Raw genomic sequence first — 21,574 nt, forward strand, 5'->3', positions numbered from 1 at the left:
CCGGAAGAGAGAGTGGGGACCGCGCTGTGGCTTTCTGCTCTCAAAGCCAGCTTAAGCCCTAACTGGAATTGTTTTGAGGAAGAACAACAGAGAAGGCAACGACCTGAATAGATAATCTCAAGGGAATACTTTGCGGGCTACACTTTGTACTAGAAAGTGGCTCTGCTAACAGCAGCCTGGAGTCTTACCACTGAAAGCAGCAACACCAAGATGATGCCCGAAGTCAACTTTTGCCTCAGACTGTATCAGAAAGGTATTTCTAGTAACGCTCAAAAATAACCGCCTTAACCGCTTATGCAATCCCATAGAGACCCCACATGTTTGAGGTTGGAGTCCCATTTGTTAAGCTGCAATCAAATCAATTAGAAGAGAGAAAACATCCTTTGCTTCGTGAAATACTTCTGAGAACCAAAGTCAACAGCACCACTCGTAATTACCACAAGATCAAAGTAGAAAATTACTGCACAGTTCTGCTCTTGTTTACGCTGGTGTAAAATTAAAGCAGCTTTACTGGCCTCAGCAAAATATTCCCGGTTAAAACCAGTGTAACTCAGCTTTTAGTCTGTTCCTCTGTTACAAATGTGCACATTTGCTGCTCAGATCAGTACACCGCCTGCATGAGATGGGCTGGTGCAGCACTACTTGCCTGGATATACTGCCTCAGCTCTGAAATCAAGCCCTGCTTAGGACCTTAACCACACTGGACATTTGCCTTTTCAATAGAACTCTTTCTTCTGTCCTTTGTGCAAGAACCATAAGTTTTCAAAGTAGCAAACATATATATATATAGGCCACTGATTAACTCCAGCAGACTTTGATATAATCGTCCAAGTATTTGCCCTGGTACCAATTTAAAACACAGTAGCACATTTAATAAAAAACAAAGTTTGCAGCCAAGGTCTTAAAGATATTTCTTGTTTTTTCTCTTCTTAAAAGAAAAAAATTAACCATCAACAGACAATTTTCTGCTTTCTTGGTTAAACAAAAAAAAAAAACATATAATTCTTTTAAGTGGATGATATAGATGAAGGATCTAAACGAGATTGGGTTACAAACCCTGGGATAAAGCAAATCCTAGAGGCCGAGGGCCCCACAGGGGTGTTTGCACCAGACAGGCAATTTCACGGAAGCCCACAGGTTCCGTGTCTGAGCACCTGGTTCCCATTAGAGGCAGGGAAGGAGGGGGAGAAGCTGTTTTGTTTGTTTGTTCATCAGGGTGAGTAGATGCTAATCGGAGACGGGAGCGCTCCCTCCGTGCGAAGTTCACATGCAGCCCCTGCAGGAGGAAAGGTCTGCTACGTTTTGACGAAGGAATGAAAGCTCTGGCGTACGGAAGGGCCTTTTTTCCGCTGCTGGAAATCGGCACACCTCTACTGATTTCAAGGGAACGGCGCCGGCATACACCACCTGGGGACACAGCTAAGCCACCCTGCTACGGCATATCGGCGTGGCAGGGGAAGGCAGTAACGCGAAGGGCAGGTTAGGACAGGTCCATTGCTTTTAAGGCCGTCGTCGTCACTGGCAAACCTCTGCCTGTTGCATCGTGCCTCATGACGAGCAGCGGCTTATTACTCACACCGTTAACGATGTCCTGGCTGTGTAGCAGCTTCTTTGAGCAGCCCACCGCACGTTCCCTACACGCGTGCTCGCAGCGGGAGCCGCATGTGCTCTAACTCGATTTCGGCAACCATGCTGCATGAGGAACGCCTGACTCACAGCCTGTGCAGGCTCCGGGATCCCAGGAACCGCCCGTCAGCTTTTCCAGTCAGGATGCAGCATGGCGATTATTCATCCCCAGCCTGGGTTTGGAGTGCACGGGGTTGGGGCAGCCACCCGCAGCACTGGCCGTCCTGTGCCATTTAGCGAGGCTCGGCTCTCCCTGCAGGAAGAAGGCTCTTCCCAATTTAGGGTCATCAGCTTGGCAGAATAATGTTCTTTAACTTCTTTGAATTCAGACCCGACCTCTAGGATTTCCTTTCAACGATCCTGAGCCAAGACCTGATTTTTAGAACTTAATACCCTCATGTTTCTGTGTAATCCTAAAGAAATGGTAAACAGAGCCATGCGAGCAGACACTTGGAGTGCCTGATCCAAAGACTCCTGAAGTCAGTGGAAGTTATTATGTGTGTTTTCAGTAGGGCTTAGATTGGGCCCCAAGTGAACACAGATGTTTGCAGTTTTCTCTGGTTTCACCTCCACCATCCCTCCTAGCCGAAACGCTGCTTTTGAGGATAAGGGCCCAGAGGCTGTGCCACTCCTGAGGCTCTGCTCTTGGAGGAGGAGGAGGAGGAGGAGGAGGAGGAGGAGGAGGGAGCGTGCATGTGCCTGCATGTGCAGATGCGTGAGAGAGATGCACGCACGCATGCAGCCTAACAGGAGACACACAGAGACAGGCGACGAGGAGAGGTGACCACTTTGCAGGAACGTTTTGTCATTTCCCTCCTTAGGGGCTCTGTGTTTTGCCTTAAGCCTCTTCAGTTTATGAGAAATCCTACTAGCTGGTCTCCAGTGGGTTCTTTAATGGTTTAATAACTGAACATTACTGAATATATTTCCACTAGCCTCTTTCTAAAATCCCATCATGAGCTAATTTCCTCTATTGTCATTACATCTGCAACTGGTCTTACATTTAAAAAAAAATCTGTACCACCGTGAAGAAGTGATCTGGTTTATTGTACTGAGCTCTCAAGGCCAGTATTTTTGGTAGTGGCTGATAATTTAGGGTGTTCAATCTGACGGGGTACAATTAGCAGAGAAGATTGAGCTTTATTTCCACCTTGCCCATCCTGTCACAGAAAGCTCCAGGAAAATGCTGGAATGAGAGTATCAGCACGGAGATGCCCAATGTCACGACATATTTTAGAAATCCTGCCCAGAAAGACTAAGATCAAGTTTGAGAAAAGCAATTACCCGAGGGGTGCTTTGGGCTCCCAAAATGCTCAGTGCATTGCACGCCATGGAACGATAAGCCTAAAAGGGTTTTCTGTGCTGTCTATCACGGTACTATTCAACAAGGTACTAAGGTCAGCGTAGGTATTTCAATGTTATTGCAGCTCTGTTTTCAAATCCTTTCTTGTTTGATCGTTGCTCCAAATTTAACAGAAACTTGGAATTTAATTCCCAGGAAAAGATAATAAAATAAAGTGCCCAGGAAATGATCAGGCCAATTGTTCAATAAAAGTAGTAGAAAAAAGCTGTACTGGCTGACACTGCTGATAAAAAGGTAGGTAACACATTTCTGCTTCTTCTGAGGTATTTGAGGCTCACTCCAGGTTTTACAAAAGAGTTATTTTTAAATTGTTGCATAACACATGTCTGTCCAATATTTCTTTCCTCAATCAAGCAAAGGAAATGCATTTGTTATTCCTGGGAGATTTCTAGTGCTTCTTATCTTATTTATACCCCAAAATAAAGATGCATATGAGAAGACAAACATCAGAGAAAAATTATTATCCATGAGATAATGCACAGTCTAATTTACCACATATCTGAGACTTTCACCTGCAATAAATTATTTTGCCCAGCAGGAAAAGTCCCATTTGACCTTGATTTTCTTCCTGCAGCTAAAAACTCTGCTACTACTTCTAGGTCGTGAGTTCAAATTCCACCCTGACTCGTAGTGATTAAATATATCAAATTCTAATAATATCTATTTGGTTAATAATAGGATAGCAGTTAATGTTCACTTTTTCAGAGACACTTGTATAGGGCTAAATTGTAGTCCACAGGTCTGATCTCTCTACAGCCTCTCCGCATAGCGCCAGCAGTACACTGAAGACATGAATCCTATCTAGCAGCTGTCCTTGGGGAGGCCCTAATTGGAACAGAGCTGGCAGAGCTGCTCCATGTCTCTCCCGGAGAAAAGTGTCACTCCTAAAATGGAGCAGCCCCTGTTCCCTGGCTATTCCCATGCTCTAGAATTGCTTCCTTGAGCGAGGCAGCTGGGGCTAATTCAGGGCAATCCTGTCCTCCTAAGGTAGACTCAGAATCAAAAATTGCTCCAATCTGCCCTGTCTCAAGATCACAAAACTCCAAAGATATAAACCCACCTTTGCTACCCTCTTCTTACATCATATGCAGCTGAGCCGGAACATGAGTTATGAATTTTGTCCAGCACCAGCTATAGTTGCAGCATTACATAAGAAACCACAACAGTGAAGGATCACAAATTTATCACTACAGCTGGCACCAAATGGCGTCTTTATGAAGGCTTAGCAGAAAAGCTGCCTACTGAATGGGCACAGAATGTCAAATTGTTCTTTGTCTTCTCCAGGGCAGGGTTAAGGCAATTTGGCACAGGGTGGTAGGGAAAAAATTGCTCTATCTGTTGTTTGTGTGGGGTCAGGAAGCAGATTTTATTCTCTTGCAAAGATAACCTGGCACCTTTAACGAAGAAAACAAGACCAAAAGCAAGCCATCAGAATGTGGCTTCCAGCTGTCAAGTCACATCAGCCAAATGGAGATGTACAATCCCTAAGAGCAGCAGCAATGCTAGCCTCTAACATTTAATTGTAAGCTCTTTGAGAGAAAGGACCTGGTGTTTTTCTTCTTCAAAGTGCCCTGCACACTACTGGCACCTATAAATAATAACCGCTACCTTTAGCAGCACGACATACGTGACGGAAACACACAGGCAGCAAAGCTGAAGAGAACAGAAGATGGAAAAGAAGTAGTTCTGCGCTTTCTGGTTTACGGCGCGCTCGGCACGGTCTGCGTGTGGATGAGCAGGGGTACGTATTCCCATCTGGCACCCGTGAGCAGAATTAGTCATGTCTGCTGCCTCCCTGCCCAGTCCCAGCTCCGAACGCCGCGGCGATGTAAGTCAGAGGTGAGGCCACGTTGTTTGGGGAGAGGAAAGAATTTCCCTGGGGGCACACTGGCAGCGCGGACGCTGTCAGGAGGAGGAGTCGCGTCCTACCGAGCCCTTCGCATCTGTTCCGACAGTCAGGTGGGCCTATGACCAATTTCCTGTCGCTGGAAGAGAAGGTGTGGGGCAGGCAATAGGCCCATATTTTTCTAGTTTTCTTCCTGGGAAATATCCAGGTTCATTAAGCAAAAACAGGGCAATCAATACTGGCTGCACGAGGAAGGAGCCGGCAACGCAGCCACCGCTACAGAGCCCCTCGGAGAGGGGTGAGATGAACCTCTTTGCCTAGCAGACCACCAGCCCGCCAGCGCCTCAGCTGAACACTGGGGCAGCTCTGCTGGTTTACGCTGCACAATTTTGCCAAAACTGACCACAGACATCTCCAATACATTCAAAACTCTTCGCTGAGATGTAGACGCTTATATAAAGGAAACCCAAGAAAAAGCTGGTACTCCTAGGACTAAGAGTAAAAATCAGGCAGGCTCTACAGACAGCGAAAGGACTGCTGCTAATCTAGCTAGGAATCTGGGTGAGGTCGGAGAGGTGCAACTGAAATGTTTATTCCTTAATGCAAGGACTCTGGGTGAAAAACTAGGCAAGAACTAGAACTGCTAGTACCGTACCTGAAACTGGATATTATAGGGGCAAGGGAACCCTGGTGGAACAGGAATAGGAGGGTGTTTGCTGCTTGGGAAAGGTGAATATAACTTTGGCCGTGCAGCAGGGCACATTAATGATACGGTAGTTGTAAAGAAATGAAAAAGAAGAGCATGAATAAAAGTGAATGAATTCACACTGAAGCTTGGTAAAAGTGTTTTCACTGGAGATGAACTGTAAACTTTCATATGGATAGAGATAGGGATCTCTTTAATATCACAAGAGAGAAGTACTATGGGGAATTGTGTAATTATGGAAAAGAAACTTCCTAGATACAGACTGGGAGAACAAATGTTTTTAATAATGGCAGGTCTCAGATACTGCTAGATGTGATAGCAGACACCAAATACTTAGGGAATCAACAAGAGACGACACTATTTTGCACTTATTCTAGCAGCTACAATAAGATTGGACTGAAAGAGAAATTCAATTGAAATGGAAATTTCTTTCAGCTATCACTTTGAGGTTAATTACTTGCAGGAATGAAATGTTTGTTGAAGACCTGGATCCAAACAGTTAAAAGTATCTGCAGACAACACAGAGTTGGTAGATAGAGTTACTCAATACAGAGAGGAATGGAGTCACAATGTAGAAATAACTGATCTTCCGGACAGGGTGTCTAAAAATGGTGCGCATGTTAGTATAAGACTATATTATGTAATTAGGAGATCAAGAAATTCTGAGTAAGCTGGAAGCTCTTCATTGCAAGATAGAGGGGAAGAGGCAGTTGGGTTTATTTATTCAAGACTACTATGAATCGTCAATTGGATATAGCCAAAAAAAGGCATTAAGGTTCTTCCATGCACCGAGTCAAGGCATTTCCAGGACTAATGGGTAAGTATTCACGCCATTGCACAAGGACATCTGGAATACTATATACAGTTCTAAAGCCTGTTGGGAACCCAGATGTGTAGCATGCTGATATCACATGGACAACCTAACAGCTTTTGTAGATAAATATGGGTGTGTGAAGTGCTTTCTTAACATTTCAGTCCTATCTTAGATACTCCCCAATATTCCTGGCATATCAAGAGAGACTTGGCATGGTAACTGTGGAGGAGGGGTGGGCAGAAGATGATGATAATATGGGCTTCAGCTTTTTGTGTCGGGAGAACATCCACTCAGTGATCTGTATCTTGTTTGGGTGGAAATATGGTGTTAATTATCTTCATGACAGATGGATCTGGCAATTCATTTCAGCTGCTTTAGATCATACATTCCTCTGGCTGGTAGAACTTCAGAAAACAGAGAAATAGATCTTTAAGATGAATGTGAAGGAAGGAATGCCATAATAAGGACAGATGTAGCCATGAAATTTTAGTGTTGCATTCAATAGTAAGTTAAGTTTACATATCATTATTGTGATATCCATATTTTTTCAGACCTCTGTTCAGTAGGGCCTGTGTCATGTAAGTCAAATGTAGTCTTCCTATTGAGTTCAGGGGCCCACAATAACTGATAGTTGGCTGTAGTGAATTCTAGCTCGTCATGAATAGCCACTGCTGATTCTCCCAATCTCTTTACTTGCTCATATTTGTACGAATTTGCCAAATGTTTCATACACATTCAGACTAAGAACTGTTTTCCATCTACATCAACTACTCAGAATCTGTGGTTTCTGACAAGTCACTTATCATACAGCTTTCTGACTGGATACCAGGAACAAACAGCAAATGCATCAATACCGCAAATTTTGAAATAAAAAGCTGTTTAGGATGAAAAGCATGAAATGCTATGGATCCATGAACAATGTCACCGTGGCCATCAAATATCTCCAGTCCTGATGATGACAATTTCTCGGCAGTTCTATAATCACTTCTAGAAGCTCTAATGAGATCTGGATCCCACTGTCTCTGGTGCTGAGTTAAAATACAGTAAATGACATAGGGTTTCTGAGTTTAATGCAGTACAGAACTCCTCACTAACGAAATATTTGAGAATATTGTATTTGCTTAAACAATAACTGTGCACAGATGATGACCAGTCCCTTCTAATTATTACCAAGTGACAGAAGAGCTGTAGTGTTAGAATGTAGGTGGGCAATAGCTAAATCTGAGAAGCAAAACATATTCGCTATATGAGAAAATGCAGATTTCTCCCAGCGTCTCCTTTTACTTTCCTTTTTTTCTTTTTTTCTTAAGTATGAATGCGGTATCTCTACGTGTCACTTAGGTACTAAGCACTAGTCACTGTAGGAATGGCCAAGAAAAATATGTCCTTGAAGAGCATACTTGCTTCTGAGTGATGCCCATCTCTGCAAAACTAAAACTAAAACCAGGTCTTTGGGCTAGGATTCTTTCTAAGGCTATTTCAGTCAAGCCTTTGTCTTGAAATAGTCAACAGGTTAATGCCACAAAGACCACCAAATCCATCACCATCTACCACATTTTGAGGTTTCCTATGAAGACTGTGGCAGAAAAGTTGGAAAATTTTCCACTTCTCAAAAACTTTTCCAGTTATTCTGACAGCTTTCCAAAACTAACCTTGGCATCTCTCAGCATGGCCTGACAGAGGGGTGAGCACAGATCTCGCCAGTACACCCACCTGTTCTCTGCTAGTAAAATCGGATACCGAGAGAAGCACAGGGGAACACAGACAGCTCACCCCAGACTGCCCTACTGCAAAAAATGGTGATTCATGGGACATGCACACACACCCCTAACTGTACCTGTGATATCTTCAGGAAAGCTTGCTGTCTTAGGCTCCTCAATGAGCTCTTAAAAAATCAATGATTGCTAAGAACAACTGCAAGAGCACTGATTACTTTCCAATTTCTACTACAAGAGAGTACAAGTATTACAGTAAGGACAAAGTAAGGGCAAAACAATTACCATGTTCACCATTATGATCATCTCATGCGTTATTTCTAGAGAACAGCCAAAGCGAAACCCTCTACGCATGAGCACAACCCAAACTTTGGATTAAGCTGTGAGTTGAAACTTTGAGATTTGCAGACGAGGCTCCTTCCTTATCACTCCCTGCAGTGTGAAGACTCAGCAGTTCTGTACTGCATCTGGCCTGACCTTTTTTCTTCCCATTGATTTATTTAGCTTTCTGCTCTGTTCCTAGGCATTGAGTCTCATTTTGTAACGCAGATGCCAACGATTCTGGCTGATCACACTCAGTGGAAGTGAGTGAATCTTGCCTGGTTTCTGTAGGGTCCAAGGATAAGGTCTTGTCACTTAGAAATGAATGTTAGCTTCAGCTTGAGCCAAGAGCTGAAATTCAAACTCAGCTTGAGAACAGACAGGTCTGGCATTATTTTGCATGTCTTAATAAAAGGTTTCCACTGTTCTAGTTATTTCCTCTCTTCTCTGAAGCACCCCGTGCTGACTAGGCAAGGGCTATCCATTAAAGGCTGTCTCTCCTCTCAGCTTAAAGAGAAGTTCCCTCTCTTTGACGGGAAGAAGGTAGGAGAAATTAATTTTTCTTTCAGCATCACCACACCTGGGAAAAGGATCTTGCTCACAGATAACAGTGCAAGCAAATATTTTCTTTGGGAGAAAAAGAGAAAGTGAAGATCAAGGTCAGAGGAAGCAAGAGTAAAGATATGCAACTGCCTTCAAAATAACCTTCCATAGAACATGTGTGGGTGTCATTTTATGTAATATGGAAAACATGCAAAAGCATAAAGGAGGGGTAACTGGCTTGGGGCTTACAGAAAGATAAAGGGGCTGCAATGTCTGGTTGCATAGATATACTGAGCTCCAGCCGTACAGATTGAAACGAACGGGCAGATGAGAACAGGTTGAGAGATACTGCATTTACTTCAACATTATATATATGTAGGTGCATACCCCAACTCCTCTATCCCTGACTTTCCTGAAGCATCTTCCTGTCCTTCCTGCTTAGACAATATAAGGACTGTGCCTAGTCCTTGCACAACGTGCTAGACTCACCTTGCCTTTGCCTCTGCCGCACGACCCCAGTGCAGAGGTTCCCTGACAATGCAATGAGTTTGCTGCATCTCAACATATGGCCCGGCCTGCACTGTACGTGTAGCAGTCTATGAATGTGCATGACCCCTTGTCACCAGCAGATCTGAATCGCTGCTGTGCACATATGCATGTTAGGATAAAAAATCACCTGCTTTTTTTAAAGATTTCAAACACGTGCCGATGTCCTACATCAAAAGCAACTACACGTACTTAAGAATCTGCATCTTTGATTCCTTATCCAGTGACTAAGGGCTTCATTTTAGCTTTCCAAGCGCCAGGAGTCTGGTTAAAGCTCACTGTCTGGATTCTCTCTGCAGACACTGGAAAGACACAAGCACCCCGAGACCAGCTCTCGCAGGGGTAGGTAGGCTGTGTCAGCCTCCGAGAGTGCCTGTTTCTGTCTACTGATCACAGGCGGAGCCCAGAAAGCCTAACCTAAATTTTATGTCTGGTTGTTAGTTGGCTATATAACTAGGTGAGACATACAGACAGGTATAGAAATGCCACCCTACACGATATATTCAACGCCACAATGGAAAATTGTCATTAACTGGTGGCTACTGTTTTAATCATTAGAGCATCTTTTTTCTTCACTTCAGAGGGCTATAAGCTAGAAGTCACCCCAAAAATCATAATGAAAGACATGAGAACAGTGCTCTGAATACAAATTTTGTTTTGTTTTCTTTTGTTTTTCACATTTTGTTATGAACTCAAAAATTGGGCCTGTTTCTGTGGGAACTTGTGCTAAGGTATGCAAATATTTCAAACAAAACCAGTCCCATTTTCCAGTGAGAATGGGCCAGGTTTCAGGCAAAGATGCTTTCACAGTGAAACCATGGGAAAATTCACCATTTTCCATGTTTCCAATATGCCAATATTCATCTTACGTTAAGTGCCAGCAAGTGTTGGAACAAGGCTATCACCCAAGAAAGCACTTAAGCACATGCTTAACTTTCAGCACATGAGTAACATCAGTGAGGTCCTGGCTTTCATTTTTTTATTGCTGTTGTTAGTCACCTTGAATTTTTAAACCCTCAGGAATAACTTGCATCTTCTGAGCTGTACAATTGCGCCATGAAAGGGATGGTAGCTTGTGATTTCTGAATGGTTAATTAATCATTTTTATTATATTTAAATATGCTTTAGAAGAACATAATGATGTATGCTTCCTTGATATTAGCTGTACTAATTAGATCATCTTTTCTAAATTAGAGTGCAGTTTTCTTAGCAGGTTTCCTTTAATCTGGTATTTATTTTCAAAAGAGCTTCATGTTGTTCCTACAGATGAGTGAATCATTTCCAGGGAATCATGTTATGCAAGAGATGTTTTTCTTGCTGCTTGTAGAACACCTATGGGTAGATCATGGATCTCCTTGAAATCATTAAATATTTTGAAGTTGGACTATCTTCAAAAATCCTGTGTTCCTTGACTAGATGAGTATAATTGCATCTGGGATGAAATTCAGTGCCTACAACAACCTAGCACATTTGACATGTCTACTATGTAAGAACAATTCTGCTCCAATAGTTTGTGTTAGTGACACATGAAAAGAGAAAATGAAAGTATTTGAAATACATTTATACCCCTGAACATGCAATTGTACTTTTTTACATTCTTTCTTTAGCACTTATTAGAAATGTTAGTGCTCCAGCACTGAAGTGATTCTGTCTCCTCCACCAAATTACTACTTTCAAAAGATGTATTTCTAAGGAATTATGACCACGTTACTTCTGAGGTCCCCTCTTAGGTGACTTCTTAAACATTTAATTTATCAGAGCTCAGATAAGCTTGCAATAGCCTCTCTCTTTATGGAAATCTTGAATTTCATGTGTCTATACAACTAACCAGGAAATCCCATGATAATTCCCAAGAACTACCCATGCAATACAAGGCTATTTCACCTGAGCGTGATGTTCCCAGTTCCACAGTGAAATTATGAGAATATCCTCTCTTGGTGATATTTGGCATGTCTAACTAATATAAAATCCCAACATTCAATTGAAATGCCAGACATTAACAGGATGAGGCGAAAAGGTTATTTTTTTTTTCCTAAATAGGTCTGTTCAGCTCTCTGAAAAGCAGTACTTACGTGTCGACGAATCTCCTGCTGAGGTTTGAGATGACGACTGGGGAACCAGTCTGGAAAGGAGGGTCCCGAACCACTTTGTACTGGATGGGTTTGCAGTCAGCACACAATGTGCTGTGAGGGATGGAACTCAGCATAGCAGCATCGATTTCCAGGTGCTCATCCAGAGTGTAGATCTGGATACCGTAGACCTCCTCTCCCACTTGTCCCGCATCCAGCTTTATGGTCAATGGGATATCACAGAAGACATTCTGTGGCCCGAGAGAAATGTTCTTCCCGCTGACGGTGAGCAACTTGATGTCATTCACTGCTCCACTGGAGTCCCAGTCAGGGGAAACAAATGTCACCCAGATCGTGAGGGACTCTGGAGTCAGGGGGTAACGAAACTCCAGTTGCAGGTAGCAGCCCTGAGGCTCCGGGCAGGCTGGGGGCACTGTGTGTTGATTGACTGCCGAGTTGGGACTCCATGTTCTGACACTGGATTTACAAGGCTGCTCAACATCAGGGTGCCCTGAAAAAAGGAAGGAAGCAAAAAAAGGAGATAAAAGAAGTTAGAGAACATGGGCCATCACTGGCACCTTTCTTGAAAGAGAGACCTGTGGCAGGAGAGCAGAAGATGAAGAACAGACATGATCAGCATGGAGAGGAAGAACATAATGCAATGTATCATGAGAAAGAGAAATAAACACAGTTTAAGTGCCAGCTGAACCAGACACCAAAAAATGTACCACTGTGTCTCGTCCCATATTTTCTGTTTCTAGCACCTTTGCCTGTTCTAAACCATATTTTCTACCTCTTCCACTTGGTATTCTACCTGAGAAACCCATTCACTTTACCTTAATTTCACCTCAGTGCTCCTAGTTATTCCCTTGTCTGTTACTCTAAAATACTGCCTTTTTCTCTTGTCTTTAACAAAGAAAAAGAAAAGAGCTTTTGTTGACTCCAAGAAACTGCTGCATTGTGTTGTTGAGGGACAAAATATTCAGTTCACTCCTACACCATTTACAGGCTACCATCTTGTGTAAGCCTGCTCTTTTTTGGATGCAGATGGAGCACAGGTCTGAGCTGGCTCTCTACACTCTTCATGATGAAATAACAGGCACTTGTACTTCTATGTTTCTCACCGTTGGCTACGCTCAACTACATGGGAGGTATTACTAAAAACTAATGAAAGCCACAATACTTGTTGGGTTCCCAAATACTATGGTAACATTACAATCTGGCACACAGTCATGGACTGTAAGATCCAGAGAGGTCAGATGGGTGGAACAGTTGGTAACAGAATCCAGTGAGAGCTATAAATTCCCTCTTTCTTACCAAATAATCACATGAAAAGGGAGCAAGCAGGACAGGGAGAAGACAAAGTATAGGAATGAAGAGAGAGAAAAGACAAGATAAAGAAGAGTAACAAGAAGAGAGAAATAGAGAAGGCAGAGAAAAAAAGAGAGAGGGAGCACACAGCTAAATGTAACCAAGGAAGAAAACAAGATAAAGCACTGGGCAAACATGAACGAACAGGACATCAGCACTAATTTAAAGAGAAAAGGGCAACATGTGAAGGTTATTCTTATTGTCTGTGATCCAAAGAAGTGTTAGAAATGTGCCTTTTTTGTTCAAGCATAAACAGCACAAGAAATTCTCCTGTTCATATCAAATCAACCCAGATGCAGAATGATTTCCCTGTATCTCAGGCAGTCCTTTCTGAGATTCAATGCAATTGGCCTGCACACACACAATTTTACCACTTCTCCCTCACCCACACATACCTCATAGCCCTCCTCTCCTCTTTGCATGCCACAGAATAGTGGGAACGCCACTAACCTCAGCATCTGGAGAGACCGAAGCAGCGATGTATTTTGAAGTAAGCCAGAGTTCCATTTAACACACTCAATTTTTTTTCCCCTGGCAAGCTTACAAGTACTCAGCGTGTAATCATTTGAGTAGCAAATACCCTATTCAACTCACACTATCTCAGAACATTCGCTGCTGTCCCCCTGTGCTGGGCTGGGCCCTCGGATGACTTTCTCGCAGATTCACAGCAAGCTCCTGACTGCAGCCCAAAGAAGGTATTTTTAACCCCAGGATTTCAAGTGCATTGGAAAGATTTGTGCATCTTGTTGTTGCCATCTTGCAGATAGGAAAATGGAGTTGATTAATGGTTCACAGCCTAACACGTTTTTAGAAGTGGCCTCCACTTGGGTTCTTGCAAATTCACCTCTGCCAGTTCAAGGCCTCCATAATACTTAAACAGTGAATGAACCTACACGTTTTGGTAGGGCAGGGAGTGATCCTCTGAGTTAGGATGAACAGATCTCCGTCTGCAGGGAGTTTAGTGCAGATCATTGCTCCACACTGAGTGAGAACAGCTTTACCTGGCAAAACTGGGAACTTGACCATAGTCTTGCGTAGACTGAAAACCTGAACAAAGTACTAAGGTTAAGACTTAAGAATCCCTTTCTTAAATAACATCAGGCACTTAGTCTTGAGTAAGGAATACTCTATTAATGTTGGAATAGGATCAAAACCTTATTCCATGTAGCTCTAGATTTCTAGAGATGGGTGAACACTATGAGAAGTGAAATTACAAATATTTGTATATGAAAAGAAATAACGTAGTGGCGGTTGTAGTCCTGTATGCTCAGGTTCTGCAGATCTTTTAACTTATGAGATCATTGTCAAGACTGATTGTAAAAAGCATCTTCTACAACATCATGTCTTGCCAGATGTAAACAAAACATGAACATGAGGTTTGTGAGGATACGCCAAAGCCCATCTCTTGGTTAGAGAACAGGCACGGCAGGCTAGGAGTGAGGTTTCCCCAAGCCATCAGCCACAACCACAGCGCTGTGTGTCAGAGCAAGCCTTCATCACTCAGGTGAAGGTGAAGGGAAGTAGCTAGGAACAGACCCTCAGGCTCTTCTGCTACCCCAGCACATGGACAGAAACCTGAAGCACTTGTATGGGGAGGCCAGCTGGGATTGGCAGCCTCTGGGACTGCAGCCACTGTAACAACCAGAAGTCACTTGTCACATTTCTAATTTGATGAAGGTAAAGGGACTTCCAATGCGACTCTAATGTCCAGCTGGGACAACTCCACTTTGAAATACAGAATGAATCACTCTCGAGTGAAATACTAGCCACTGAGAAAGGCAGGGCATGAGATCGGCCTAAAATAGTACAAATTTCTGTATGTTCTCATGCTTCTTCTTAGTCAACAGTGAGCCAGGCAGGAGGACTTGACTGCTATATGCATATATTGCAGAGTAAGCAAAGATATTTACTTGGGTTTGAGACAAAACTGCCTTTCATATATACAAAATCCATTTGACTTGAGTTGTGAAGGTGCTGTAAGGTTTGTTCACCTAGCTAGTGTTGCTGGTGAGAATCCAGGTAGGTTAGAGCTTTCTTGCTCTGCGATGAAGGTAAAGAGTAAATTGGAACTGTCAGATCTCCAGGGCCATCCCACAGTTGCCTCTGATGGGCAAACAACCTCTCGTGCAAGTGACACAACTGGCTGGGAACGAATCCCAAAGAGCCTCAGCCCAGGACGTTGCCCCCCTGCCACACTTGGCACAAGCATGGCACTGTCAAGGACACAGTCCCAGGGGCAGAATTTTGCGACAAGAATGGCTCTCACACAGCCTAGACCACAGCTGGTGTCAGCTACCTGGGGTAACAGTGTAACAACGCTACGAGACCTCAGGGCTTGAAATGGGACCAACCAGGTTCAGCACTGCTTTAGAGACGTGTGAGAAATGTGGTTTTCTGGTAAGAAGCTGGATGAGTACTATGAAATGTTTTCCATGAGCGTTGTCTCAAATTCTAAAATGAGTTCATTTTGGCCATGCTTATGCCTCTTTTGTATTCACTTTCCATGAACATTCAAGCAGGGGAGTTTTACACACATGAACGCTTGCAGAAAGTGAATTTTAAGCTTACATGCTTGAGTACTCACAGAGAGACAATTAAAGAAGCCAGACAATGATCTAACTGTGCTATTTGTAACTCAGACCAAGTGCAAATAGGCAGAGATCCTGAATGTCAGGGAGTGGGGTAGTGATGACAGAAAATTACAGAGCAACAAATACTATGCATTTGGTGCATTTTCTACTTTAAAGGGGAGACAACCTATTAATACAGCAAGAGGACAGGAGTCCCAAATTTTCTTTCCGGTGCAATGGCACGACAGCAATTGAATGAGACAGATAAGCATCAGACTGCACCCTTCGTAGTTAAGGATATGCAGGCACACACTGTAAGAAGAGGAAATTAAATGTAAAATGCAGCTGAGTAATAAATCTTAAAGTAGCTTAGTTTCTCTAGGAATGATGCCTCTGGCAAGATGTGTGAGATCTAGAAGAAGTTTTCAAATCAGAGTTTTTTGGAGAAACTCTGATGGCACTGCATATCTCAATGGAATATGCAGTTCTTTCAAAATCAAGACATTTTGCAAAACTGGGTTGATTTGGCCAAAATTCTCTTCTGAAAAAGAAAATGAGAAGAAAGTTCTAACAATATTAGAACATTCTGTTTTGACATTTTTGGAAGAAATCATTTTGCTTTTTCATTTTGAAACACTTTTCATTTTGATATTAAAAATTGCTTTTGCCTTAGATTATATACTAAAAAGGGATATTTTGAAATGTCAAATTCAGACTGCAGTGGATGAAAGAGGAATTATATGAGCTAAACAAAACATTTTGGCCAGCCTCAAAAACTTTTTGTTTTTAATTTTCCTTAGTGGAGAATTTCAAAAGTTTCAGATTTTTTTTCCAAACGAAACCAGGTTTCAAAGTCTTGTAATCCTTGGCTAAATGGAAATTCCACTTTCCACCTTGCACTTCTGCTGTGAGTGATCCAAATTTGCTAATTCTGTTTACTTGATAATCCAGTCACACCTGTAGCTGGAGTGCTATTTCTCAGGATGGAGCTCTTTGACAACAGACAGCCCCAGGGGCAGGTGCATGCTGTGCTATGTTCTGCAGCCCTGGCCCTTGGATGTCCACAGTGGTTGGTGAGTTGGCATGAATACCAGCCCCTGCCAGGCCCCCACATCTGGACAGCTGGGCAGGCAGCTGCCCACGTCTTGTCCCATCACCCAGCTGGGACACAGCTTGCTGCACACGCTGACCTGAGGACTAGGAAGGCTCCTGGGTGCCACACTGCATATATCACCTTACTACCTTGCAAATAATCTTGCTTGTATAATAACGCCCACGTACCTTAGCTGCGGGTCACAGAAGCCCCTAATACAAGAAAGTATTTGTATAATGAAGAGTTTGCAAAACCCAGCCAAAAGCCTTTTGAGTTCAACGAGCCTACCTATGTGTTTAAAGTAAAGCCTGGGCCCAGGGTGTGCTGCACCTGAAGGAATAGCTAATAATGAACAGAACAAAATAATACTCTGCTCCTTCTAAACCATAACTTGTGATTACTGACCTCTGCCTGCTATACTCTTAAACATACTCTACCACATCCACCTACTTACATAATGGAAGGTACCACCCTCGCACATATGGGGGAGAATTAATGATGGAGATCTAATGGCATTTTATAACCACCTCTGCAAATCCTTCTACCCTCCCATGTGCTCTCCATGAGAACAGTAAGAATGACTTGCAAAGCACCCTGAACTATACTAGGCTTGATTTAGTCGTCTGTGTTCATAATGCAGAGTACTTGCTTAAAGGGTACTCTCCACTCCTTTCAGCGTTTACTGGCGTAGCAATTTACTACTCAACGCAAGTGAAGGCAGCAGAAATCAGGCCCAAATAAATAAAATGCAATTCTTCACTTTTGGAGTTGGAGTAGAAGGAGTAAACAGCTCCCCTGAGAAATTCATTTGGCAGATCTGAATGGTCAGCACTTCTTGGCACTGTACTGCTTTTCAAAATTCAGGTTCAGCTCCCTGAATTCATTTAATTCATAGGCAGGGTCAGGACACGGGTGCCAAAATATGGGTGTTTCAGCCAGTGGCAATACTTCAGGAATGCAGGGTGGTCATCTGTCCTTTGGCTTTGTTCATGCTACATGCAGATACAATCACTCACTTTCTCCCAGAGGTTGCCCCTTTCTTTGTGGCTCTCCTTCTGCTCTGGCCCAACTTTTCCCCTTCTCAGCCTCCACATTTTTGCCCCACTGTTGCAGAGCTGTCCAGACCCCAAGAACATGACTCACCTTCTGCTTCCCGTGGGCTCCAGTGTCCCGAGGGATCACACGGCATCGGGGAAGAGGCACTGAACGCGTATTGCACCAGGACTCTTCCTTCTGCACACAGATCACATGCTGATCCCACTTCTCTAGGAGGCCAGGAAAACAGGAAAACACACCAACTTAGTAACAGCTGAATGAGCTGCTTATTCAACTATATTAAAAGCAATAAGTCTTAGAATTCAGTTCCACTTAACCCCCTTTCCTTATGGCACTGACAAGAGTGTTTTCTGACACTGACCTTCTGTAGGTTCGGGCTAATGGCCTGTGAAGACTGCATCTGTGTGACTCTAGCATAGAATACAAAATGACAGCGACTTGTAAAATCATGCTCAGCTATATCCTTTTTTTCCCTGCACTGCAACTGGATCAAACTCTGACAAAAGAAAATATGTGCTGCTTAGTGGTTAGAGCAGAAAAACAGGCCTCAGGAGATTTTAGATCTATTTCTGCTCCCACCATGGATTTATTGCACAAACTCGTAGTATCTCCAGGATTGTGAAGGCCTTGGGCATACAGTTGATTAGAGGTGACAGTAAAGTCCCAGACTGAGAACATCAGAGACAGAGTTGCTCTGCACAAGCATGGCTTTGCTAAATACCCAAGTACCTGCTTTTTGAGATATACCACAACCCAGATCACTAGAAGTATGGAAAAGGGGCCAGTTGTGATCATATGGAAAAGAGCATGCCCTGAATCATCTTCACAGGGGATAGTGGATTTGATATCTGGCAGCTTTGGCACTAGTGGATGGCTCTATTCTTTTTGAACTGAAACATCACGTGGGCCCATGCCATCAGATGGCATGACATGCCATGAAGACACTTCACTGCCCAGCGCCAAAATTCCTTCAATATATCTAACGCAATACCAGCTACTATCAAAAGAGTACTATCAGCAAAAGTGGTTGAACAGGAAAACCCAGTTAAACATTGATTCACAAATATTTTTGCTAATATATTCACAAGGTCAGCACTTAAGCTGATGTAGACTGGTGTGACTCTAATGTCTTCCATAACATTAAACTGATTTGTATCAGCTTAGGATGTGGCTCTCACAGTTCATCCCTAATGTTCCATGGGGTCATGCAATTTGGAATTGTGCATGACCTAGAATGTGTGGCTATTCATGCCAAAAAGTTGCTTATTATTCAGAATTCAATTGTTCTGCTTTAAGGAACGCTGATCACCCAAAAGGAAAGAAAGAAATTATCATCTGATCTTAAATGAACAAATCCAGCTAAGAAAGGGCAGAGGTTTTAGGCAAACAATTTGTGTCTGACACATAGCACATTCTCTGAACTCTTCAAGCGAGTATGGATTGAGTAATCAATTATTATAATCAACTATGCAAATCTGAACCAACTCCCATTGTGCGATTTATCTCAGCAATGTTTTGTGAAGGGCATTGTGATCCTCCGGCAGAAGTTATTTTGGGTCTTCAGCGAGGATGGGGCCACGATTGTAAATTTACTCTCTCAGCCCTTCCAAGCTTTGTGTTCTAGCTTCCCTTTCGGTGTTAGAGACAACACATGCTCAGCTGTTTTATGGTTTAGCATCTCGTATTTGTTGACAGGGATCTTTTTGAAAGTCAGCTTTCTGCTGGCTTAATTAGATGGAAGCAGGGATCATCAACAGGGGGGACTTGGAACGAAATCAGTGATAAAACTCATATCCATTTCAACATGGCCCACAGCCACTCCTGCAAAGAGACAGTAAATGACTGAACTCGCAAACAGCACAGAAAGGGATGCACCTGCTGAAAACATCCGAGGGAATAAAATGTGACAATTAGGTAGAACAGAGAAAACGGAGCAAGGGTGCCCTCCGCTTCCTTGTGTAATCTGTAACAGTCATAATGAATAAATCTGGGCAAGTTGTGAGTATCTTCTCCTCTCTGTCTCACCTTACCCACCTGTAGTATTAGCATGGTACTACCTCCTTATTTCATTTCTCAACTGTCTATTTAGTAGTGATTTGAGTGCCTCACTCAGCTTGCCTAATTATTATATGCAAAACATTTTGGAACTTGGAATAAAAGGTACTGAAAAATCAAAATGTAGAATTATTACTGTGCAGTTGTTTTTCAGACACATCCACCAGCAATAAGGATAGAAATCCCTGTAATAATACTCTTTCAGTTTCTCTACAAAGAGACTCCTGCATTAGTGCTTGGTCCTGGATGAGGACAGGACATTGAAAGCCAAGTTTCCACAATTAGGGCTGCTTTCTACTCAAATTAGCAGCTATACAATTTCATCACAGGCTGCCATGGTGGAAAAAACTGTAGGCTTATGGACAAACATTTCCTTTTACCAGCAAGGACTTGGAGGTAAGAGAAATCACAAGGAGCATCATGTGGGAAAGGCTATGAGCAAATTTTCTCTTTTTACTTTTCCAATTTGGGAGCCAAACTCAGCACTGATGTAACTCCACTGGCTAAAAGGAGTTACACGGGGTATGGTTCCTGGGTTAAAGCTTTTGGTCTGCAAACTTCTGCACACAAATCCTGCAAGCAGCCATGGATGTCAGAAATAATTATGGAATTGCATTTACAGGTTTATGAAAATCTAAGCCAGATACTTATACCTAATGCAGCCACTGACATCAAGAAAAGATGAGTGTAAAATGGTTCAAAACACTATTAATTAGGAACAAAGTATATCAGACACCTTACACATTGGTGCACAGGTCTCCCCAAAGTGCAGGGTAACGGAAAATCTAGACTTCTCTGTTTTCTTATAAGCCAAGTGCTGGGGAGACTCCAGCCTATGAAGTTCAGAGCACAGAAGGAATTCATTCCTACAGCACGATCTTTCAGTGAAGTGCATTTAGAATATAAAGGTTACTGGTGATACACAGGCAACTCTTACCACAGCCAGCGTCAGTTTAGTGGGCAACCCAAAAGAAGAAAAGATCAGTCATTCTTTTCACTAACGGATGCCTCTTTTCAGACTAAATTGTACCTGCTTACTTGGAACTCAGAATCGGTGCCCGGCCCTCCAAGGCACCGAAGCATTCCAGCAAGATTTAAGTAAACAATTATCAAGCCCAGCCATCTAGATCTGGGAACCATGCTGATCAAAATATTTGCTTGCTAGGAATGAGATATCATCAGATTCATGGAAATTAATGCAGTCACTTCAATGAAAATTTGGAAGAGCAGATGCACTCAGAGTTTTCTTTCCAAGCAGAATTTGCTGCAGAGCCCTATTACAATAACTGTTTATATCCCGCCTATGCATATCAAACAGTAGACACATGAATGGATGCTTAGCGACAGTAGATGAACGCATCTAATAGATGCAGCCAGGAAATGAATAAAGTTTTCTTTTTCTCACTTGCTTTTCCCTTGTTTTGCTGGCTTTGTTATTATTTTATTATTACATATTATTATATGCGCATGTGACAATCTTAATGTTTTTATTATGGGAACAATCAGAATGGCAAGTATTCCAATCTCATGTGTAGAGGTTACAAGAAGAAATGCTGGTTATTGATACAGTTGATTATCAGAGATGTTTAGAAGCTCAGCCAGCTGCAAACTCCTTTTGGCAAATTTATTGCAGGTAAACGACACTCTAGAGCACTATCGCATCCATCAATTGTATACACTATATAGGTAAGGAGAGTCTGGCAGGAAAAAGATTTCAATTCTGCGCACAGCTTGTGTAGCTACACTTGCTAAGGTACGAGTGCCCAAATTTACAAAAGCCATGAGCTAGCATTACTCTCTACTCCCAAAATCACATATTTCTTAGAACTGAGGCCTCAAGAGAAAAACACCTAATATTGTGGCACATGTGATGAAGTCAC

The 21,574-nt window shown here is 42.7% G+C and overlaps 1 protein-coding gene across 1 annotated transcript in view; it reads right to left on the reverse strand.

The window, feature by feature from the left end:
• Positions 1-21,574, reverse strand: part of PAPPA (pappalysin 1) — a 184,015-nt gene that overhangs the window by 96,223 nt on the left and 66,218 nt on the right. Inside the window, exons 6-7 of the mRNA XM_013953802.2 lie at positions 17,727-17,848; positions 11,553-12,060 (exon numbers count right to left, since the gene is read on the reverse strand). Of these exons, the coding sequence (XP_013809256.2) occupies positions 11,553-12,060; positions 17,727-17,848 (630 nt within the window). The remainder of the gene's footprint in view (positions 1-11,552; positions 12,061-17,726; positions 17,849-21,574) is intronic.

The sequence above is a fragment of the Apteryx mantelli genome, chromosome 21 (genome assembly GCF_036417845.1).
Source record: "Apteryx mantelli isolate bAptMan1 chromosome 21, bAptMan1.hap1, whole genome shotgun sequence".
Taxonomy (NCBI): domain Eukaryota; kingdom Metazoa; phylum Chordata; class Aves; order Apterygiformes; family Apterygidae; genus Apteryx; species Apteryx mantelli.